Genomic DNA, 19,333 nt, shown 5'->3' with positions numbered 1-19,333 from the left:
AAGAGTAGAAATAGTAAGACAATATTTTGATTTTATAGAAATGGAACATTTTGATTGACCCATAATGTAAAACATTTGGTGGGAAAGGTCGAAATTTTGTCTTTTCATCCTGATTTAGAATACAAACTAATTTTCAAATTCCCTGAAGAATGGTAATACCAAATTTTGACCAATCCTCATGAGTATTGGTATTTGCAGTATCACAGTGCCTAGATGACCCAGCCATGAAGCAGGACCTCATTGTGCTAGGTGCTGGATAGACACAAGACAGAAAGACAGTCCCTGCCCAGAGCGTTTGATAACTTTTGGAACATTCCTGCCCAGTAGTGAGTTGAGAGCAAGGTGAGACAGGGCAGTCTCAGGAGGCAGTGGTGGTTTTGTCAGTGGGTGCATTAAATTTATTGGTCATGTTTACAATCCTGTTGGGCTTACAGTTATATCAGGATCTGGAAGGCACCTCATGAGGTCATCTTGTCCAGCTCCCTGTGCTGAGGCAGGACCAAGTAAATCTGGACCATCCCTTATGGATGAATGTGCAACCTCTTCTTAAAAGCCTCCAGTGAGTGGGATTCCTCAACCTCCCTTGGAAGCCTGTTCCAGAGCTTATCTACCCTGAGAGTTAGGAAGTTTGTTTGTTTTCTAAGTATAATTAATTGTTGGAGTTATCTTATATTATGAAATGCATTTTGAAGAATTATCAAAGGTACCCAGAGCCTAGGATGGACTGTATTTGATTCGTATAGTACAAATTTGTAGGAATGAATGAATGAATGAATGAAGCTGGAATTTTCAAAGGAAATAAGGGAGTTAGACACCCAGCATGGGATTTTCAAAAGCCCCTAAATGTCTTAGGAGCACACAGCCCCATTGACTTCTAATGATCCTAATGATCCTAAATCACTTAGGTGATTTCAGAAATCACAACCCCAAAGCCCATTGAATTTGTGTGGGAGTTGGTTGCCCAACTGTCCTTTTGTCCCTTTGAAAATCTCCCCCCCACCCCCGCACACACACACACACACAATTGCCTAACCCTTCTGACCCTTTGGAAATTCTCAATCCAAATAAATAAATATAAAAGGCCAAGACATACAAACACTGGATATTAGCAAATAGGAAGATGAATGTTCCTTGCTGTGATTTTCAAACGAGACTGTGGGAGTTAGGTGCCCAAATCCTGCTGGAATTCAATGCAAAATGGGCTTCCTAACTTCCCTAGGATCCTCAGAAAATCACAGCATTAGTGCCAGGGCAGTAGCTTAGACACAGGAGACCTGACTTCAATTCCTGCACCTCCCATTTCCAACCCTCAACGACTTTATACAAGCCACTTCTCTTCCTGGTGCCTCAACTTCTTTCTCTGTAAAATGGGTATGTTGATACCCACTAAACTTTTGAAAAGCACACTGAGATCTGTGGATGGGATGCACTACCTCTACAGAAGTTAACCATGTTTCAGGAGGAGTGTGACGAAGTGGGACTGGTCTTAATGTTTCCTCTGAATACTGTGTGGGTGCCTCAGTTTCCCCTATGCATTTCTTAAGTCTCTAGGTGGTGGGATAAAGGCCAGTGTCTATAAATCACCTACACTCTGTATCCTGGCAACAAATGGCTGGGGCCCTTCCCCCCTGCAAGGGGATAGCTAAAGGTGAACAAAGAGATCAGGTGACCTCCTGGCCCAGGAAAGAGACAAAGGCCAGAAAGGAGGGGCTGGAGGGGGTTTCAGTTTAGGGCTGGCTGGGGACGAGGAGTGAGTGCAGATGTGGGTGTCTGGCTCACTGGGCCCCAGAATGGACCCAGCTGAGGGGTCCCGTTCTCTGTACCTATAAGCTCTGTTTTAGACTGTGTTCCTGTCACCTAATAAACCTCTGTTTTACTGGTTGGCCAAGAGTCATGTCTGACTGCAAAGTGGGGGTGCAGGACCCTCTGGCTTCCACAGGACCCCGCCTGGGCGGACTCACTGTGGGAAGCGCACGGAGGTGCAGAGGATGCTGAATGCTCCAAGGTCAGACCCAGGAAGGTGAAGCCGTGTGAGCTTCTTGCCCTAAAGACAGTGTGCTCCAAGGGAGATAAGGTTCCCCAAAGTCCTGACTGGCTTTGTTGGGAGCAGTTCCAAAACATTGCCTGGGGACTCTGTGACAAGGAGCTTTTAATTTTATTAAATATTCTATCTAATAGAACTGGAAGGGACTTTGAAAGGTCATTGAGTCCAGTCCCCTGCCTTCACAACAGGACCAAATACCATCCTTAACAGATTTCCCTCCCCCAATCGGCCCCCTCCAAGATTGAACTCATAACCCAGGGTTTAGCAGGCCAGTACTCAAACCATTGAGCTATTCCTTCCTCCTGGGGTAGCAGTTGGGTTGAAGAAAGGATGAGATGGTGGAAGAAGGTTGAGCAAAAGTACACTACATGTGAGCATATGTCATGAGTGGGGTAAAAATAAGAATTAGAATTCTAGCAAGGAGGTTCCCCCACTTGCTACTGAAATCACTGAGAACTGGGTGGAACATCAAGAGACCGACTCACAGAGGTCACAGTGGGGAGTCAGGTGGTAGCAGAACATGACGGTGCAGGACCATTGGCGACAGAGCAGATGATGGCGCTGTGGAATGAATGGTGGTACGATGAGCGACAGCAGTGGAGTGAATGATGGCACGCTGTCGCAGAGTGAACGGCAGCAACTGCGAGCCAGTTGCAGAGACAGCAGCAACTAAGACATTGCTTGACATTTCCCACCCCAACCCTCCCCAGTTGGGAGGTGAGCCCACCTGAACGCACCTCTGAACTCTGGGTCTCCACAGACTGACAGCAGCTGTGAGCAGGGTGCGGTGGAGGGAGAGAGCAGTGATGTGTTAAAGGGACATTTGTCTGTTGGACTTTCACACGACAAGGTAAGAAACACAGTTTTCTCTGCTATACACAAGCTCGGTGCCTGCGGGAGGGGAAGTTTTGCCTCTTAGGTGCACCCAGGGGTGGTGTATAATTTTCCCAGTCTACTAGGTGGGGGCTGTCAAGGCTGCTTCCCCACTTTGAACTTTAGGGTACAAATGTGGGGGCCTGCATGAAAACTTCTAAGCTTAACTACCAGCTTAGATCTGGTCTGCTACCACCACTCCCAAATGTGCTAATTCCCTTCCCTGGGTAACCTTGAGAGACTCTTCACCAATTCCCTGGTGAATACAGATCCAAACCCCTTGGATCTTAAAACAAGGAGAAATTAACCATCCCCCCTCCTACCTCCCACCAATTCCTGGTGGATCAAGATCCAACCCCCTTGGATCTAAAAACAAGGACAAATCAATCAGGTTCTTAAAAAGAGGGCTTTTAATTAAAGAAAAAGGTAAAAATAATCTCTGTAAAATCAGGATGGAAACTAACTTTACAGGGTAATCAAACTTAAAGAACCCAGAGGAATCCCCTCTAGCCTTAGGTTCAAAGTTACAGCAAACAGAGATAAACACTCTAGAAAAAAGGTACATTTACAAGTTGAGAAAACAAAGATAAAAACTAACACGCCTTGTCTGGCTGTGTACTTACAAGTTGGAAATATGAGAGACTTGTTCAGAAAGAATTGGAGAGCCTGGATTCATGTCTGGTCCCTCTCGGTCCCAAGAGCGAACCACCCCCAAAACAAAGAGCACAAACAAAAGCCTTCCCCCCACCAAGATTTGAAAGTATCTTGTCCCCTTATTGGTCCTTTGGGTCAGATGTCAGCCAGGTTACCTGAGCTTCTTAACCCTTTACAGGTAAAAGGATTTTGGAGTCTCTGGCCAGGAAGGATTTTATAGTACTGTACACAGGAGGGCTGTTACCCTTCCCTTTATAGTTATGACAGGGGCTTTAGCTGGTTTCTGTGTTATATTGTTAAGAGGGACCCCTGGATATTGAACTCAGTCCTTGCTGCTGCCCACTCCACCTGGAAGAAGAGTTACATATCTATCTATCAGCTAAGAATAAGGGGCTTCAATGCTTACCTTGCAGGTAGCAGATACTTTTCTCTTCCATCTTTTCGTTCAGATTCCCATCCTTGAATTTGCTTCCCAAGTCTTTGGTACACACAAATGCCCCCAGCCTGGGAAAGCCAGATTCGTGGGGGTGAATTCAAACCAAGTCCCTGTGAAATATAGATAGGGTTTGTAAAACCTTTCAAGTACCAGTTTCTGGATGTCCCCTTCTTGGCTAATGGCAATAATTTCTCAATACCACCCCTCCTCCCACAATCTGTTTGCTCCACCTATGAAACCTACCTCATTTTTCAGTCTGTTCCTTCATCTATGGTCATTTTCATGCCATATTCTATGGTGACCTCCTCCATCTGGTGTTCCCTCCTAAGTCAGCATGTGTTGTCCTTGTATATCCCAGAATTCCTCTTGTGGCCACTACAGCCCCTCTCCACCCACCCTCCAACCACCGATCCCTAACTCGGACCCAAAGGTATAAAGGAAAAATGACTCATAACAAGTCAAATCTAAAAGTAATAAATTTAACTCTAGAGCTAATCAAAAAGGCAAACAACAATTTCACATTTTCTATAGTTTTCCAAGTTCTTTTCATTTTCAGAACTGATCCTTTTTAAAGTTCATTGAGCAATTTATCACAAACTTATTTGATAGACATTTGTATTTAAAATGTTTTCAAAGTTGCTATTGAAACAATTATGGAAATTTTTCATGTACTGTCAAACCTGTTTTTTTGGAAAATGAAGAACATCAATAACCCTTTTGGTAAAGACTTTGATAAAATATTTGATTGAAAATTATATATATATGTACTGTATATATATATATGGAGAGAGACAGAGAGAGAGAAAGGTTTATGCAAAAAAAAAAAAAAAAAACTCTTGTTTTTTAACCTGTGCTATTGTCACCTTCGCCCAATTTGTTCACTTCTATTGCAGCATAGATGGGGTAAGGATTTGTCCCACTTGTGGAGGTGTCCTCATGTTCAGATAACTTGGTCTCATCATACTGGAAAGGTAAGAATTGATTAGCACAGAAAGAGACAAGTTTTGGTGATGTTCCCAGCAATTCTGTTTCTGAATAATTAGTTCAGGCTAGGAATTAGAAAGATCCTTTTAAGTGACAGTATCATTTTTTGTCATTGTTGCCTCATTCTAGTGTGCACTGCATGGGCAAACATATTTACAGTTCATGGTGGAGACTTTCAAATGGGCCTAAGGGAATTAGGTGCGGATTTTCAAAAATTTTTAGGCACCTAAAGATGAAGATTGGCATGTAATGGGCTTTTCAATAGCACCTAAGCAAGATCAGTACCTTAGAATACATCTATCCTGGGGAAGGAAGGTCTGATTACCAGCTCGAGGAGACATAGCCACACTAGCACAGTATGAATATTGGTGTAGCTGCAGTGGCAGGAGCAGAGGGAGTGGCTAACCCTTCTGGGTTCATACCTATGGTCTCCATCAGAACTCACATGGGTGTGTCTCCTCCAACTGGGAATTACACTTCCAGCTCCAGTGGAGTCAGAGCATGAGTTCCATCAAAATTAATAGGATTTAGGGAGCTGTAAATCCAGGCAATTTTCTTACTGTGAACAGTAAATTAAACAAAAAATTCATTTTCAGAGCATTGACATTATTTGTGAATTCAGGTCAAATGTGGTGAATTCCTTCACCTGGGAAAAAAATTGTGAAAAAGTTTAAATGCTTTGTTTTGGCCAATTTGAAATAAAACATTTCAACTTTTTGGTTTGAAATGGTATTTTGTTTGAAAATTTAGCTATTTAAAAAAAAAAGTTAAAAAAAAAACCTTCCAAAAATGACCTGAAACCTACCAAAAAAACAAAACAAAAAACAGTTTTAGGTGGAATAATCTAGGAGAAAAACATTCAATGCTGATTTCAAAATTGTCAGCAATGGAGAATCTACTGCAACCCTTGGTAAGTGGTTCCAATCATGAATTACTCTCACTGCCAAAAATGTATGTCTTTTTTTCCAGTCTGAATTTTTTTAACTTCAACTTCCAGCCATTGGATCATGTTAGACCTTTTCTCTGCTAGATTGAAGAGCCCATTATTAAAAAAAAATCAAGACTGGGATTGAGACTTTCATGCCTTCTATCTCTTTTTGCATCCGTTAATATTCTGGAAAGTCAAAGATTTGGGGATCAGATGCTAGGTTGAGATTTTCAAAACAACCTAAGGGATTTAGAGGCCAAATTCCCACTAGTTTTAATGGGAACTGGGTATCCAAATCCCTTATACAGCCTTGAAGTCCTCACTTTAGAAATGTTCGGATACCACAGTGATCTTTGAGAACTCATGGGAAGAGGCTGAGATTTATAAAGTTGCCTGAGGGTTTATATAGCTTTAAAATATTAGCAGGTGTTATTATCCTTACACTCTTTTGCTCCTGAATCCAAGTACTGCCGAGAGAGAGAGAGAGAGAGAGAGAGAAACAAAGGGATATATTAAGTAAATCCAGTGACTTTTCAGTGGAACCATGCTGGATTTATACAGCAACCCACCTGCTTCAACATTTTATAGACAAAGAAAGAGGCCCAGACATCAGTCAGAGAGAAGAGTTCATCTTCAGCCGCCTGTGTCGCAATAGTAAACTCTTCTTGAATATCATGTGGAAGTTTGGAAAGTGTATTGCACAGGCGTTCTTCCAAGTCCTGCACTTTCTCTGTCCAGTCCTTCTCTTGGTAGAGGGTGGGCATGCACCTATTAATGAACCAGAACAGGTATGGCTGAGACTGAGGGAATAAGATGGGGAGTTCCCCCTCCCCCTTTTGATTTTCATACCTTTTATTTTTCATGCAGGGAATTATAATTGTCATCCTGGCATTATAACAAATCTGTGACTTAACAAGGACTTCATCCACGGCTGTCTGTCGCCATGGCCACTGAGAAATTCATGGCAATAACAAGGATAGAGCTAAGATCATCTGCTGAAAGCCAAGGCCGCTGCCACTCTGAGCTATGGAGAAACTCCATTATTTGCTTCTCTAGGACCTATGGAGCATGCTAAGCAATTCTGATTCTTCCCAACAAAGGTGATGAACACATTAATCAGGCCATTATGAATGTGACCCAAAGCCCAGGGCCTTTCTTGAGCTAATGGGGAAACTACATGGCAGTATAGGAGGTACAATATGAGGAGGAGCAATAGAGATCCCACCTAGTAGAGGGCGGTAGTAACACACAGACACACACACTCTCTGCTCATTTCACTAGGCCACCGTCACTTACCTGTCTCATTTTCTGCCCCTCTCGCTCACTCTGATGGGATGACTCTGAGAACAAGGTGCTACGGAGCAGGCACAAGAGACTGATTCTGGCCCTGGTTGATCAGCTAGAAGTATCAGAAGATTTTCCTTTCCCATCTCTTTCTCTGTGGATAACTCCACTGTTCTTCCTTCCTCCCAAGCCCCAATACTGGGGCCCCCTTTGACTCTTCCCTCTCCTTCCCTCTGTGTATTCTCCATCTCTTTATAAACCCCAATGATCCGCAAAACCTTAAGAACCCCCATACGTTGCCCTATTCTCACTGTCCCCAGTTTTGAAACCCTATCTCCTGTCACCCTGGTTGCTGTAAGCATCACTTGTAGGGTAGACACACACCTAGGTGCTTTTGAAAATCTCACTCATAATGCCTTGAAAATGTACAGAGCTAATTGATAATAAGAAAGCCCCAGTGGCCACCAACTCTGTGCAGGAAAACTGGCTCATTCTCACTTCTACTGACATGCACCTACCAGGTGGAACCCGATACCCCACACAGGTACATGACAGTGTCCAACAGGCCCTGCTTCTTCAGCTCCACTAAGGTTCCCTGAAGGGCTATCATGGCCCGCAGACCTCCACCTGATCCCAGGACAATATTGGGCATGTTATCCTGGAGGAGGGAAAAGAGTGAATGACAAGTGAACTAGGAATGCTGAGTGATCTCTACTTTTCAACTATTGGTACAGATCCTTTCAAGAAATTCACAGAGAAAGCCTCAAGTTCCCAGATTTGTTTGCCTGATGTTAGGAAGCATTCCTTATTGGGTGCCCAATGACCTGATCCCCATCCTGAGCCAAGAGCAAATGCATCTTATCTGCATTTTCAGCCATAATCATACAGTGGTAGCCCAGTAGCCCTTGGGGCTCTTTGAAACTCTGGGCCTTTGTGCTTAAAATCGTATGCACCAACCAACAGACCAGGACCAGAATTTTCAAAGGGATTCAGGTAAGGGCCTAGAGGGCATTTCAAAAGCACCTAAGCAAGTTAGGTGCCTAACTCACTTTGATTTCCGTTGGACTTGAAATATGGCTCAAACTTACTAGTGCTCTTTACTGTGCTCTATGTTCATGCCCTTACTCTCCACGATTCACGGGAGTGAGTTTGTTTGTTTGAACAAATGTGTGTAATGTAGAAGGACTATTCTTTGTGTCCAAAAATAATGTATGAATGCAGCTGCTCAAGAAATGATTTTTGAGCACCACAAAACCCAGGTCACTCTCCCTACTGCTGAAGAAAGAATATTGTGAGGAGGAAGCAGTGGAAGAGTGTTAGGGCGACATTTGCAAAGCCCTCAGAGGGCACATGTTCCCAAATATGTCAGATCCACGGGAGTTTGCATCCTTCCAAGGACCATCACTTTTCAATGATGGGTAACAATCCTGGGATATTCCTCACATGTCTCCACCATGCCAGTTAACAGAGTTACCGCAAAGGGTGGGCAGCAGTGGTTGGCTTTTAACTTCTGTGCGGTTCAACCAGCAGATGGGGCTGTGATACATGTAGAAAGGATTACACAGTCACTATTCATTACTGATATTAATACTAAGTCAGACAAGTATCAATAGCTCACTCAATTCTCTATCTGTCTAAGGTATTGCTTCTCAACCTATTTACCATTGTGGGCCACATATGCTGCTCTCTATGTGTTATGTGGGTTGTGGGTTGAGAACCACTACTTTAATGCAATCTGTGCACTATGGTGATGGCTCTAATGCCCCCTTCCCCTCTGTTCTGTGCTGTAAAGGGGCTATAGTAAGCACTGACTGAATTCATGTGAGCATGGAGCCCTCTAAATATTAGCCCCAGCAAGTCACTTACTGCATTCTAAGGGTGTTGCTCCTTTAGCCGAAGGGGTAGGAGCTTGTGCTTTTAGAACTGAAGACCCCAAAGTTTGAGCCCTGCCAAAAGTCATTAGGTTTGTATGTCTGTGGCCATTGGTTCCCCCTGGTGCTTTGGGAATGTTGTATTTCAAGAGGAATATCTCCATGGGGCAGGATTTTGGAGGTGTTTCCTCCCACTGTACCAGGCATCTCAGTCACCATCCACGTGGCTAATATGCTAGACTGTTCTCCTTAGCGCTATGGGCATGATGGAGCCCCTACCTCAGCACAGGCAATGTTAAGGCTCTTGAGGCACTCCAGGACTTTTGCCTTTCTGTTCCCAGTGGCTTCTTTCTCACACTCCGAGAGCTCATGGGAAAGCCGGACACGTCCATCATCCTTCCAAAAATAAAATGCCAATAAAATACCTCATCTCTCCAAAGGCTGCCAGGAAGTGGAGATGTGGGGTCTGGGTGTTGCCGGCCCAAAGGGCCCCAAGGGGGCAACAGGGTTCGTTGCCCGGCGTGCTTCGCACTAATGAACACACCAAGGTGGAGAAAAAATCCAAGTTTATTCGAGATCTCGAAAAGGCACTCAGGAGACCAGCATGTCTCAAATCAGAAGCACAACAAATACAAACAAGATTCCCATTTTATACTCCAGGCTGTTTGTGTGCAAGTCTTTGTTTGATTTTACCCCTATCCCTCCCTCCCAAACAACAGTTACAATAGGCACTACATTGGTATGTGAGAAAAGCTCTTGTTCATCTGTTTATCTGTGGCCTTGTAAGCTTTGACGCGTGTGAACTTCCCCCTCTCCCTTTCCCCCGTTCTTATCACTACAGCGTTTGCTAGTGTGAGCGATACTACAGCCATCTGTGTTACAGGCTTTGCTTTGCTTTTTAGGCTGTCAGCATTTCAGGTTGGTTAAAGTTCACAAGATGGCGTTACTGTGGCTCACTTAGACCCAGAGCAAGAGAGCTTCATTGACACTTATGGTCTTCCACTCTCCCGAGTTACCTGGTAGCTATGTCTAGTGATGCCAACAATTCCCTCCTTTGAGAACACTCAACAAACCTTTGGCAGAGTTTTCTTATACTCTAAAGACAAAATGCAATTAAGCTCCATGCAATTAGGATCATCAATGAGAGGGTATAAGGGAACTTCTGAGGTATGGGAGGTACAAATCTTATGTATGAGCACTTTACCACAAGCGAGCAAAAGAAAAAGAACAAAACATGTCACAACACCTGTGAGCAAAATGCTAACAATGCCTCCCCCTAGTCCCCCTAGACTAGGTAACGAACCCTAAAGGGAATCAAGAATAGTGGGCTCTCCTTCCTGGGTCTTCCACTGGTTCAAGGCCTGTTCAGATGACAAGATGTGCTTGTTAATATCCTATGAAAACTCTGGGACATAGGTACAACACTCTTCTTCAATAAGGGCACAGACCCTGCCCTGTGAGGCTAACACATAATCTAGGGCCTGGCAGTTTTGCAGAGCCAGCAATCGAAGCTGGTACAGGTCGGAGCTTATGCCTTTTTCTATGGCTAGGGTATNTAAAGACAAAATGCAATTAAGCTCCATGCAATTAGGATCATCAATGATAGGGTATAAGGGAACTTCTGAGGTATGGGAGATACAAATCTTATGTATGAGCACTTTACCACAAGCGAGCAAAAGAAAAAGAACAAAACATATCACAACACCTGTGAGCAAAATGCTAACAATGCCTCCCCCTAGTCCCCCTAGACTAGGTAACGAACCCTAAAGGGAATCAAGAATAGTGGGCTCTCCTTCCTGGGTCTTCCACTGGTTCAAGGCCTGTTCAGCTGACAAGATGTGCTTGTTAATATCCTATGAAAACTCTGGGACATAGGTACAACACTCTTCTTCAGTAAGGGCACAGACCCTGCCCTGTGAGGCTAACACATAATCTAGGGCCTGGCAGTTTTGCAGAGCCAGCAATCGAAGCTGGTACAGGTCGGAGCTTATGCCTTTTTCTATGGCTAGGGTATCATTGGCAAACTGGGCGAGAAATTTAGACAGTCTCCTGTAGAGTTGGGCTAGCCATCCCGCCCCATAAGTAGGGAGGAATATCATCCCAAACCTGTCTCCTTCACCGATGGGTTCAATGGTAGCTCTTAGGGACTGGTAATATCTGGGGCGACCTGAGGGAGCCTGGGTTAGAACACAGAGGGGAGGAACGAGATAGCCTTTATAACAGCTACCATGCCAACCATGAGGAAGCCATTTGTAGGCACTAGTACCACAAACCCAAAATGCTTCACCATAATTAGCCTTTCCATTGTTACCTTGTAGGTCCTGTAGGGTGGCTTGTGGGGAAAGGGCAAAGAATGCAACCGGTGGCATTTAGTACAGGAACAGTGAGACTTATACCAGGACCAATATAATATCTACATGTACTAATGCCGGCAAACCAGGTATGATTACTTGTTGTTACTGGCTTGCTGATAACATATGAGACCAGTGGGTGGAGATCGTAAACGAATGGGCTGGGGCTTACGAGTGCTACTATAGTGGGAATTCCAAGAGCCATTGTGTAGGCCTTACGGAGCTTCCGCAGTACAGTTAGATCATAAACTTAAAATGTCAGAGGTGCTGCTGCTGGTAACCATCCACCTTTGACAAAAGTCTGACCAATTTTGGGGAACTACTCTCCAGGGCAATCCAGCCGAATGGTGGGGAGTCTGGGCACATATCCAACAGCGGGAGAGATTGAACTCACGGGCAAAGGCAATTTTTAGGGCCTCATAGGTATTGGTAGCCATGTCTGCAGGGATGGCTTCCCATCCTGCATGTGATGTGGGTGAAACAGTATGTAACAGAAAGAGTGCTTCTGTGACAAAAAGGAATGTTGTGAGAGACCCTAAACCTGAACCCATATTGTGATTACAACAACCCAAATGCCCAGAAGATAAAAATTATTGACACCAAACAAATAAAAAAATAAAAAGACCAGGACCATAGGTTAGGTCGGCCTTCTGTGAATAGACAAAACCAATGCTCCGGGTTCTCGTGGGGAGAGTGCTGTGGCTGTTTAGAGAGATCACTAGGCATTCCCAGTGACCCTTACTGTCTTTTGAATAACAGCTTAAGTCCCAAATCGTCTCTAGAAGCTTTCTCAGTAGGTTGGACAGTCCACTGTTCAAGAGTGGGTACTGCTTTCAGTCGAGAGTGATGAATCCAGTTCTTGTGTCCTTCGACCTTTGCCACTGTGTGGGTAACAAGCAGGACAGTGTGGGGTCCCTTCCACTTCTCTTGGAAAGGCTCGTCCTTTCAGGTCCACAGGAGTACAGAATCGCCTGGCTGCAAGGAGTGGACCGGGGTATCCAGCAGAAGAGGCTGTGAATCTTTGGTGTATCTGTGAAGAGAAGAAAGAACAGCAGACAGAGAGCACATGTACTGAGACAAGAAACCACACCCCATTTCCCACTCCCCTGCCNCCTAACCTACCCTTGGGGAGAGCATGAATGCGGAGTAACGCAAGGGGCAAAGCATCAGGCCATCTAAGAGAGGCCTCCTGACAGACCTTTGAGAGGTGTCGCTTGAGTGTCTGATTTGTGCGTTCCACTACTCCACTGGCTTGTGGTCGCCATGGTGTGTGGAGCTTCCAGGGGATTTGCAAGGCACTTGGTNCAATCGAAGCTGGTACAGGTCGGAGCTTATGCCTTTTTCTATGGCTAGGGTATCATTGGCAAACTGGGCGAGAAATTTAGACAGTCTCCTGTAGAGTTGGGCTAGCCATCCCGCCCCATAAGTAGGGAGGAATATCATCCCAAACCTGTCTCCTTCACCGATGGGTTCAATGGTAGCTCTTAGGGACTGGTAATATCTGGGGCGACCTGAGGGAGCCTGGGTTAGAACACGGAGGGGAGGAACGAGATAGCCTTTATAACAGCTACCATGCCAACCATGAGGAAGCCATTTGTAGGCACTAGTACCACAAACCCAAAATGCTTCACCATAATTAGCCTTTCCATTGTTACCTTGTAGGTCCTGTAGGGTGGCTTGTGGGGAAAGGGCAAAGAATGCAGCGCCGGTTTGCCAACCGGTGGCATTTAGTACAGGAACAGTGAGACTTATACCAGGACCAATATAATATCTACATGTACTAATGCCGGCAAACCAGGTATGATTACTTGTTGTTACTGGCTTGCTGATAACATATGAGACCAGTGGGTGGAGATCGTAAACGAATGGGCTGGGGCTTACGAGTGCTACTATAGTGGGAATTCCAAGAGCCATTGTGTAGGCCATACGGAGCTTCCGCAGTACAGTTAGATCATAAACTTAAAATGTCAGAGGTGCTGCTGCTGGTAACCATCCACCTTTGACAAAAGTCTGACCAATTTTGGGGAACTACTCTCCAGGGCAATCCAGCCGAATGGTGGGGAGTCTGGGCACATATCCAACAGCTGGAGAGATTGAACTCACGGGCAAAGGCAATTTTTAGGGCCTCATAGGTATTGGTAGCCATGTCTGCAGGGATGGCTTCCCATCCTGCATGTGATGTGGGTGAAACAGTATGTAACAGAAAGAGTGCTTCTGTGACAAAAAGGAATGTTGTGAGAGACCCTAAACCTGAACCCATATTGTGATTACAACAACCCAAATGCCCAGAAGATAAAAATTATTGACACCAAACAAATAAAAAAATAAAAGGACCAGGACCATAGGTTAGGTCGGCCTTCTGTGAATAGACAAAACCAATGCTCCGGGTTCTCGTGGGGAGAGTGCTGTGGCTGTTTAGAGAGATCACTAGGCATTCCCAGTGACCCTTACTGTCTTTTGAATAACAGCTTAAGTCCCAAATCGTCTCTAGAAGCTTTCTCAGCAGGTTGGACAGTCCACTGTTCAGGAGTGGGTACTGCTTTCAGTCGAGAGTGATGAATCCAGTTCTTGTGTCCTTCGACCTTTGCCACTGTGTGGGTAACAAGCAGGACAGTGTGGGGTCCCTTCCACTTCTCTTGGAAAGGCTCGTCCTTTCAGGTCCACACGAGTACAGAATCGCCTGGCTGCAAGGAGTGGACCGGGGTATCCAGCAGAAGAGGCTGTGAATCTTTGGTGTATCTGTGAAGAGAAGAAAGAACAGCAGACAGAGAGCACATGTACTGAGACAAGAAACCACACCCCATTTCCCACTCCCCTGCCAGAACTGGGGTACCATTCATAGGCCATGCCCTTCCAAACATAATCTCAAAGGGAATAAGCCCTAACCTGCCCTTGGGGAGAGCACGAATGCGGAGTAACACAAGGGGCAAAGCATCAGGCCACCTAAGAGAGGCGTCCTGACAGACCTTTGAGAGGTGTCGCTTGAGTGTCTGATTTGTGCGTTCCACTACTCCACTGGCTTGTAGTCGCCATGGTGTGTGGAGCTTCCAGGGGATTTGCAAGGCACTTGGTATCTTTTGAACAACTTGAGATGTGAAGTGTGTTTCGTTATCAGATTCCATCCACTGGGGAAGGCCGAAGTGAGGAATGATCTCCTTGACAAACTTAAGAGCCACAGTTTTTGCAGTGTTGTTAGGACATGGGAAGGCTTCAGGCCATCCACTGAATCGATCCACTAAGACGAGGAGGTACCTGTACCCTTGGGTCTGGGGAAACTCAGTGAAGTCTATTTGCCACACCAATCCTGGGCCTGGGGTAGGTTCCAAGGTGGCTGGCAACACTGCTACTCCTGGTCGAGGGTTATTCTTTTGGCAGATTAAACATTCAGCCTGTACCTGTGATGCTAGGGGTTTAAGTCTAGAGGTTAGAAAATATTTATTCATAAGCTGGGTAAGAGCCTCTCTGCCTGCGTGGGTGGTTTGATGCAGTTTCTGCAACACTGGTCAGATTAGGCCCTTGGGCAGGAGGATTTTTCCCTCCCTGGAATAAAGCCATCCCTCCTTTTCCTGGAGACCGAGACTGTCAGCCAGGTTTCTGTCATCATGGGAGTACTGAGGGGCTGCAAACTCACCTACTGATGGGATGAGGGCATGCATTTGGGCACTCTCCTCTGTTGGTGATTTCAGGGTAGCAGCACACTTGTCTTCCCTGTCTGCTCTGGCATTGCCCTTGGTTACATATTGATCTTCCTTTTGATGGTCTCTGCAATGCACCACTGCTACTGCTGAGGGGAGTTGTACCACTTCTAAAAGCCAGAGAATTTGAGACCCATGCTTGACTGGGGAGCCTTGGGCTGTTAGCATCCCCCTTTGCTTCCACAGACCAGCGTGAGCATGCAATATCCCAAAAGCATACTTTGAGTCAGTAAAGATATTGACCCGTTTGTCTTTTGCCAGTTCGAGTGCATGAGTTAGGGCCACTAGTTCAGCAAGCTGGGCAGATGTCCCAGCAGGTAAACTCTTAGCTTCCATGGTATCTTGGAGAGACACAACAGCATAACCAGCCCTCCTTTGCCCATCTATAACAGCACTACTGCCATCAGTATACCATTCCAAGTCAGCATTTGGGAGTGGTTGATCTTCTAAATCTGGGCGGCTGGAATATTGGACATCTTTGATTTCCAGACAGTCATGTTCCTGCTTTTCTGTTTCTGGTAGCAGGGTAGCTGGATTAAGGGAGGGACAGGTTTGCAGGGTAACTTCAGGGTTCTCTAACAGTTTTGCCTGGTACCGAGCAACCTGAGCCTGTGTGAGCCAGAGACCACCCTTAGTATCCAACAGGGTTTGGACCATATGGGGAATATACACTTGCACAGTTCCTCCCAGTGTCAGTTTTTCAGCTTCCCCAAGCACTAGAGCAGTGGCTGCGACTGCTCGCAAGCATGATGGCCACCCCTTTGAAACTCAATCCAGTTGTTTAGAAAAGTAGGCTACGGGACGTTTCCAGGCACCTAATAGCTGAGTAAGCACTCCCAGAGCTAGCCCTCTCCTTTCATGCACATACAGTTGGAACGGCTTAGAGAGATCTGGCAGACCTAGGACTGGGGCTTCCATCAATTTCCTTTTCAAGATTTTAAATGCTCTGTCCGCTTCTGGGGACCAGTGAAAGGGGTCATGATCCGCTCCCTTAACACATTCATACAGAGGTTTAGCCCACAGTCCAAATTCTGGGATCCATATCCTGCAAAAGCCTGCCATGCCCAGAAATGCTCTGGGCCGTTTATGGTTGCTAGGGATAGGAAATTGGCAGATAGCCTCCTTTCTTTCATTTGAGAGCTGTCTCTCTCCCTGCCTTATGTGAGATCCCAGATACTGTACTTCTGAAAGAGCAATTTGAGCCTTGCTTCGAGCTACCCTGTGTCCTCAGAGTCCAATAAAGTTCAGGAGACTCACAGTGGTATTGAGACAAGGGATCAGACCCACAGCAGCAATTAGTAAATCATCTACATATTGCAGGAGTAGGACTCTGTCTGAATTATTCCACTCCTCCAAGTCTCCAGCCAGAGCCTGACCGAACAGAGTGGGGGAATTTTTAAATCCCTGGGCCAATACTGTTCAGCAAAGCTGCTTCTTAACCCTTTGTTTGTCCTCCCACTCAAAGGAGAATATCTCTTGAGATTGGGTGTCGACTGGAATTGTGAAAAAAACATCTTTTAAATCTAGGACCGAGAAATGGGTATACTGCCCCCCTATAGAGGCCAACAGTGTATATGAATTTGGAACAAGGGGGTGCAGAGTCTTAACCCGCTCATTAACTGCCCTAAGGTCCTGTACCAGCCGATACATGCTATAGGGCTTTTGTACAGGCAGAATGGGGGTGTTCCACGCTGATTGGCATTCTCATAGTACACTGTACTCTAGGAACCAATCTATAGTCTCTTGCAGTCCCTCTCTGGCTTCCTTCTTAATCGGATATTGTTTGATTTGCACTGGGCTTTTTCCTGGGAGGAGCTGAATATGAATAGGGATTTGATGGGTTGCTTTCCCTGGGACCCCTGATGCCCAGACAAGGAGATACACTTGGTCCTCCCACTGACTCCACTCTGGGGCTTGCATAGCTCCCACAACTGCAAGGGTCATTATTCAAGCATTCTCAGGGGTTAAGGTGAGAGTTATATCATCTTGGGTGAAATGCAGGGTGGCACCTAAACGACAAAGCAGGTCCCGTCCTAGTAGTGGTGTTGGACAATCAGGGAGGTAAACCAGCTTGTGTGATACAGTTCTGTTTCCCAAGGCACATTCCGCTGGGGCATACACTGGGCACGTAGTTCCTTTCCCTGTGGCACCCACCACTGTGAAGGAGTCTGCCACTGGCAGCTGAAGGGGTTGATTTACAGCTGTCCGTGCTGCTCCAGAATCTACTAAAAAGTCTATTTCTGAATTTCCCACCCTCATTTTTACTCAGGGTTCCGGGGGCAGGATGGTCCGTCTCCCCTGACATCCCTAGTCTTGATCCTCCGCTGCCATCATAGGGGTACCTTCCCTTTCAGGGCACTCATTTTTCCAATGTCCCTCCTTCCGGCATATGGCACACTGGTTGCGACCCAGACGCCTTTCCTGGGGACCAGGGCTCCCACATCCATGACCTCTCATTCCCTGGCCCCTTCCGCCTTTCTGTGACCTTCCTCTGCCACCGGCCTGCACCGCTGCTACCATCATTTTCACTTGCCTTTTTTCCTTCTCTCCCTCTCTAAGGGTATAAGCCCTATTTGCAGTCTCCAAAATCTGAGCCATAGACTTTCCCATTATATCCTCCTTTTTCTGCAATTTCCTTTTAATATCAGGGGCCGCACGGCTGGTAAAGATACCCTTTATAATTGCCTCAGTTGCCTGATCATCTGGGTCTGCACTGGTAGTTTGCCTGATGGTATCCCGAATATGCTGCAGAAAAGCCACTGGACTTTCATTTGCTTCCTGGATTAGCTCATAAGGCTTTGCCCAATTGTTATGTCGGACAGCTGAGTGCTGGAGGCCATGTATAAGCAGTTCCTTATAGGAGTTAAGCAGCTTCCAACCCTCCTTCTCATTCGGATTCCATTGGGGGTCCACTAGGGGAACAGCGACCTGAGGCAAGGGCTTGCCTTCTCTATCCTCATTATGCCTTCTCTGTGCTTCCTCCTTAGCCTTAGCTATAACCTGATTCCACTTCACCTCAGACAACAAGGTTCTCATAAGTATATTGCAATCATCCCAGTCAGGCTTACAACTAGCCAGACACCCTTCAAAGATTGAAATAAACCTACTTGGATTTGTAGAGAATTCACCTGCCTGTGCCTTAAAGGCAGCTATGTCCACTGGGTTAAAAAGAACATGAGAGTACACAGGCACAATCTGGGCTGCACGATCCTGAGTTCCTGGACGGGCTACCACATTCTCAGTAATCAACAGATACAATCCCACCAAGGGGGTACTCTCTGGAGCCTGTGGGGGTGGAGGAGTCGAAGGGGACACCAATTCTGGCATTACAACTGTGGGAGGGTTCTGGGGTTTAGCAACAGATACTACCAAGTCTGTTGGAGTCAAATGGCACTTGTGCAAAATATCAGTCCTATTTCTTAATACCATAAACGCATATGCATAGAGATGTTCATTCCATTTACCAGTTCGCTGACAAAACAAAAGTAATTGAAGGATTGTGTTGTAATTAAGTGATCCTTCTGGTGGCCACCTTTCCTGGCACTCCAGCTGGTATTGAGGCCATTCAACTGTACAGAATCTTTTTAATTTACTTCTAAGCATCAAATCTGACCCAAACACATCCCAATTTGCTAGGATGAATTCTAAGGGTGTACACTGTGCCCCGCCGGCTGTACTCTGTCCCTGCCCCATACTCTAGGGAGACATTGGGCATCCCCAGGTCCAAACAGGTAAAGTCCCTACTGGACTGTTCCTACCTTATCCAAGGGTCTGGTTCTGCTCCGTCGCCCACAGCTGCTTCTCCACTGTCCGTGTGCGTTGCACCGTTGTGCCCTCTGGGGTTGATCAAACCACGTCTCCGCCAAGGCCCCCGATGAAGTCACCGGTGAGCTCTGGGCGTCGGTTGTCGTCGTAATCCGTCGGCCACAAGGAGGGATCCAGGCAGGGCTAAATTTCAGCCTGGAGCCCCATGTTGGGCGCCAAAACTGTTGCCAGCCCAAAGGGCCTCGAGGGGCCAACAGGGTTTGTTGCCCGGTGTACTACGCACTAATGAACACACCGAGGTGGAGAAACAATCCAAGTTTATTCAAGATCTCGAAAAGGCACTCAGGAGACCAGCATGTCTCAAATCAGAAGCACAACAAATACAAACAAGTTTCCCATTTTATACTCCAGGCTGTTTGTGTGCAAGTCTTTCTTTGATTTTACCCCT

The 19,333-nt window shown here is 46.0% G+C and overlaps 1 protein-coding gene across 1 annotated transcript in view; it reads right to left on the bottom strand.

Annotated features, from left to right (window-relative positions):
- LOC117886015 (cytosolic phospholipase A2 gamma-like) overlaps nucleotides 1-18,156 on the bottom strand; it is a 31,038-nt gene extending 12,882 nt beyond the window's left edge. Inside the window, 7 exon segments of the mRNA XM_034787649.1 lie at nucleotides 3,978-4,100; nucleotides 4,103-4,117; nucleotides 4,856-4,970; nucleotides 6,489-6,687; nucleotides 7,722-7,861; nucleotides 9,354-9,470; nucleotides 17,815-18,156. Of these exon segments, the coding sequence (XP_034643540.1) occupies nucleotides 3,978-4,100; nucleotides 4,103-4,117; nucleotides 4,856-4,970; nucleotides 6,489-6,687; nucleotides 7,722-7,861; nucleotides 9,354-9,470; nucleotides 17,815-18,156 (1,051 nt within the window).
- Between the last annotated feature and the right edge of the window lie 1,177 nt (nucleotides 18,157-19,333).

The sequence above is a fragment of the Trachemys scripta genome, chromosome 12 (assembly GCF_013100865.1).
Source record: "Trachemys scripta elegans isolate TJP31775 chromosome 12, CAS_Tse_1.0, whole genome shotgun sequence".
NCBI classification, from domain to species: domain Eukaryota; kingdom Metazoa; phylum Chordata; order Testudines; family Emydidae; genus Trachemys; species Trachemys scripta.
The sequence above is the reverse complement of the archived record's forward strand: the minus strand, read 5'-3'. Positions and strand labels throughout refer to the sequence as shown.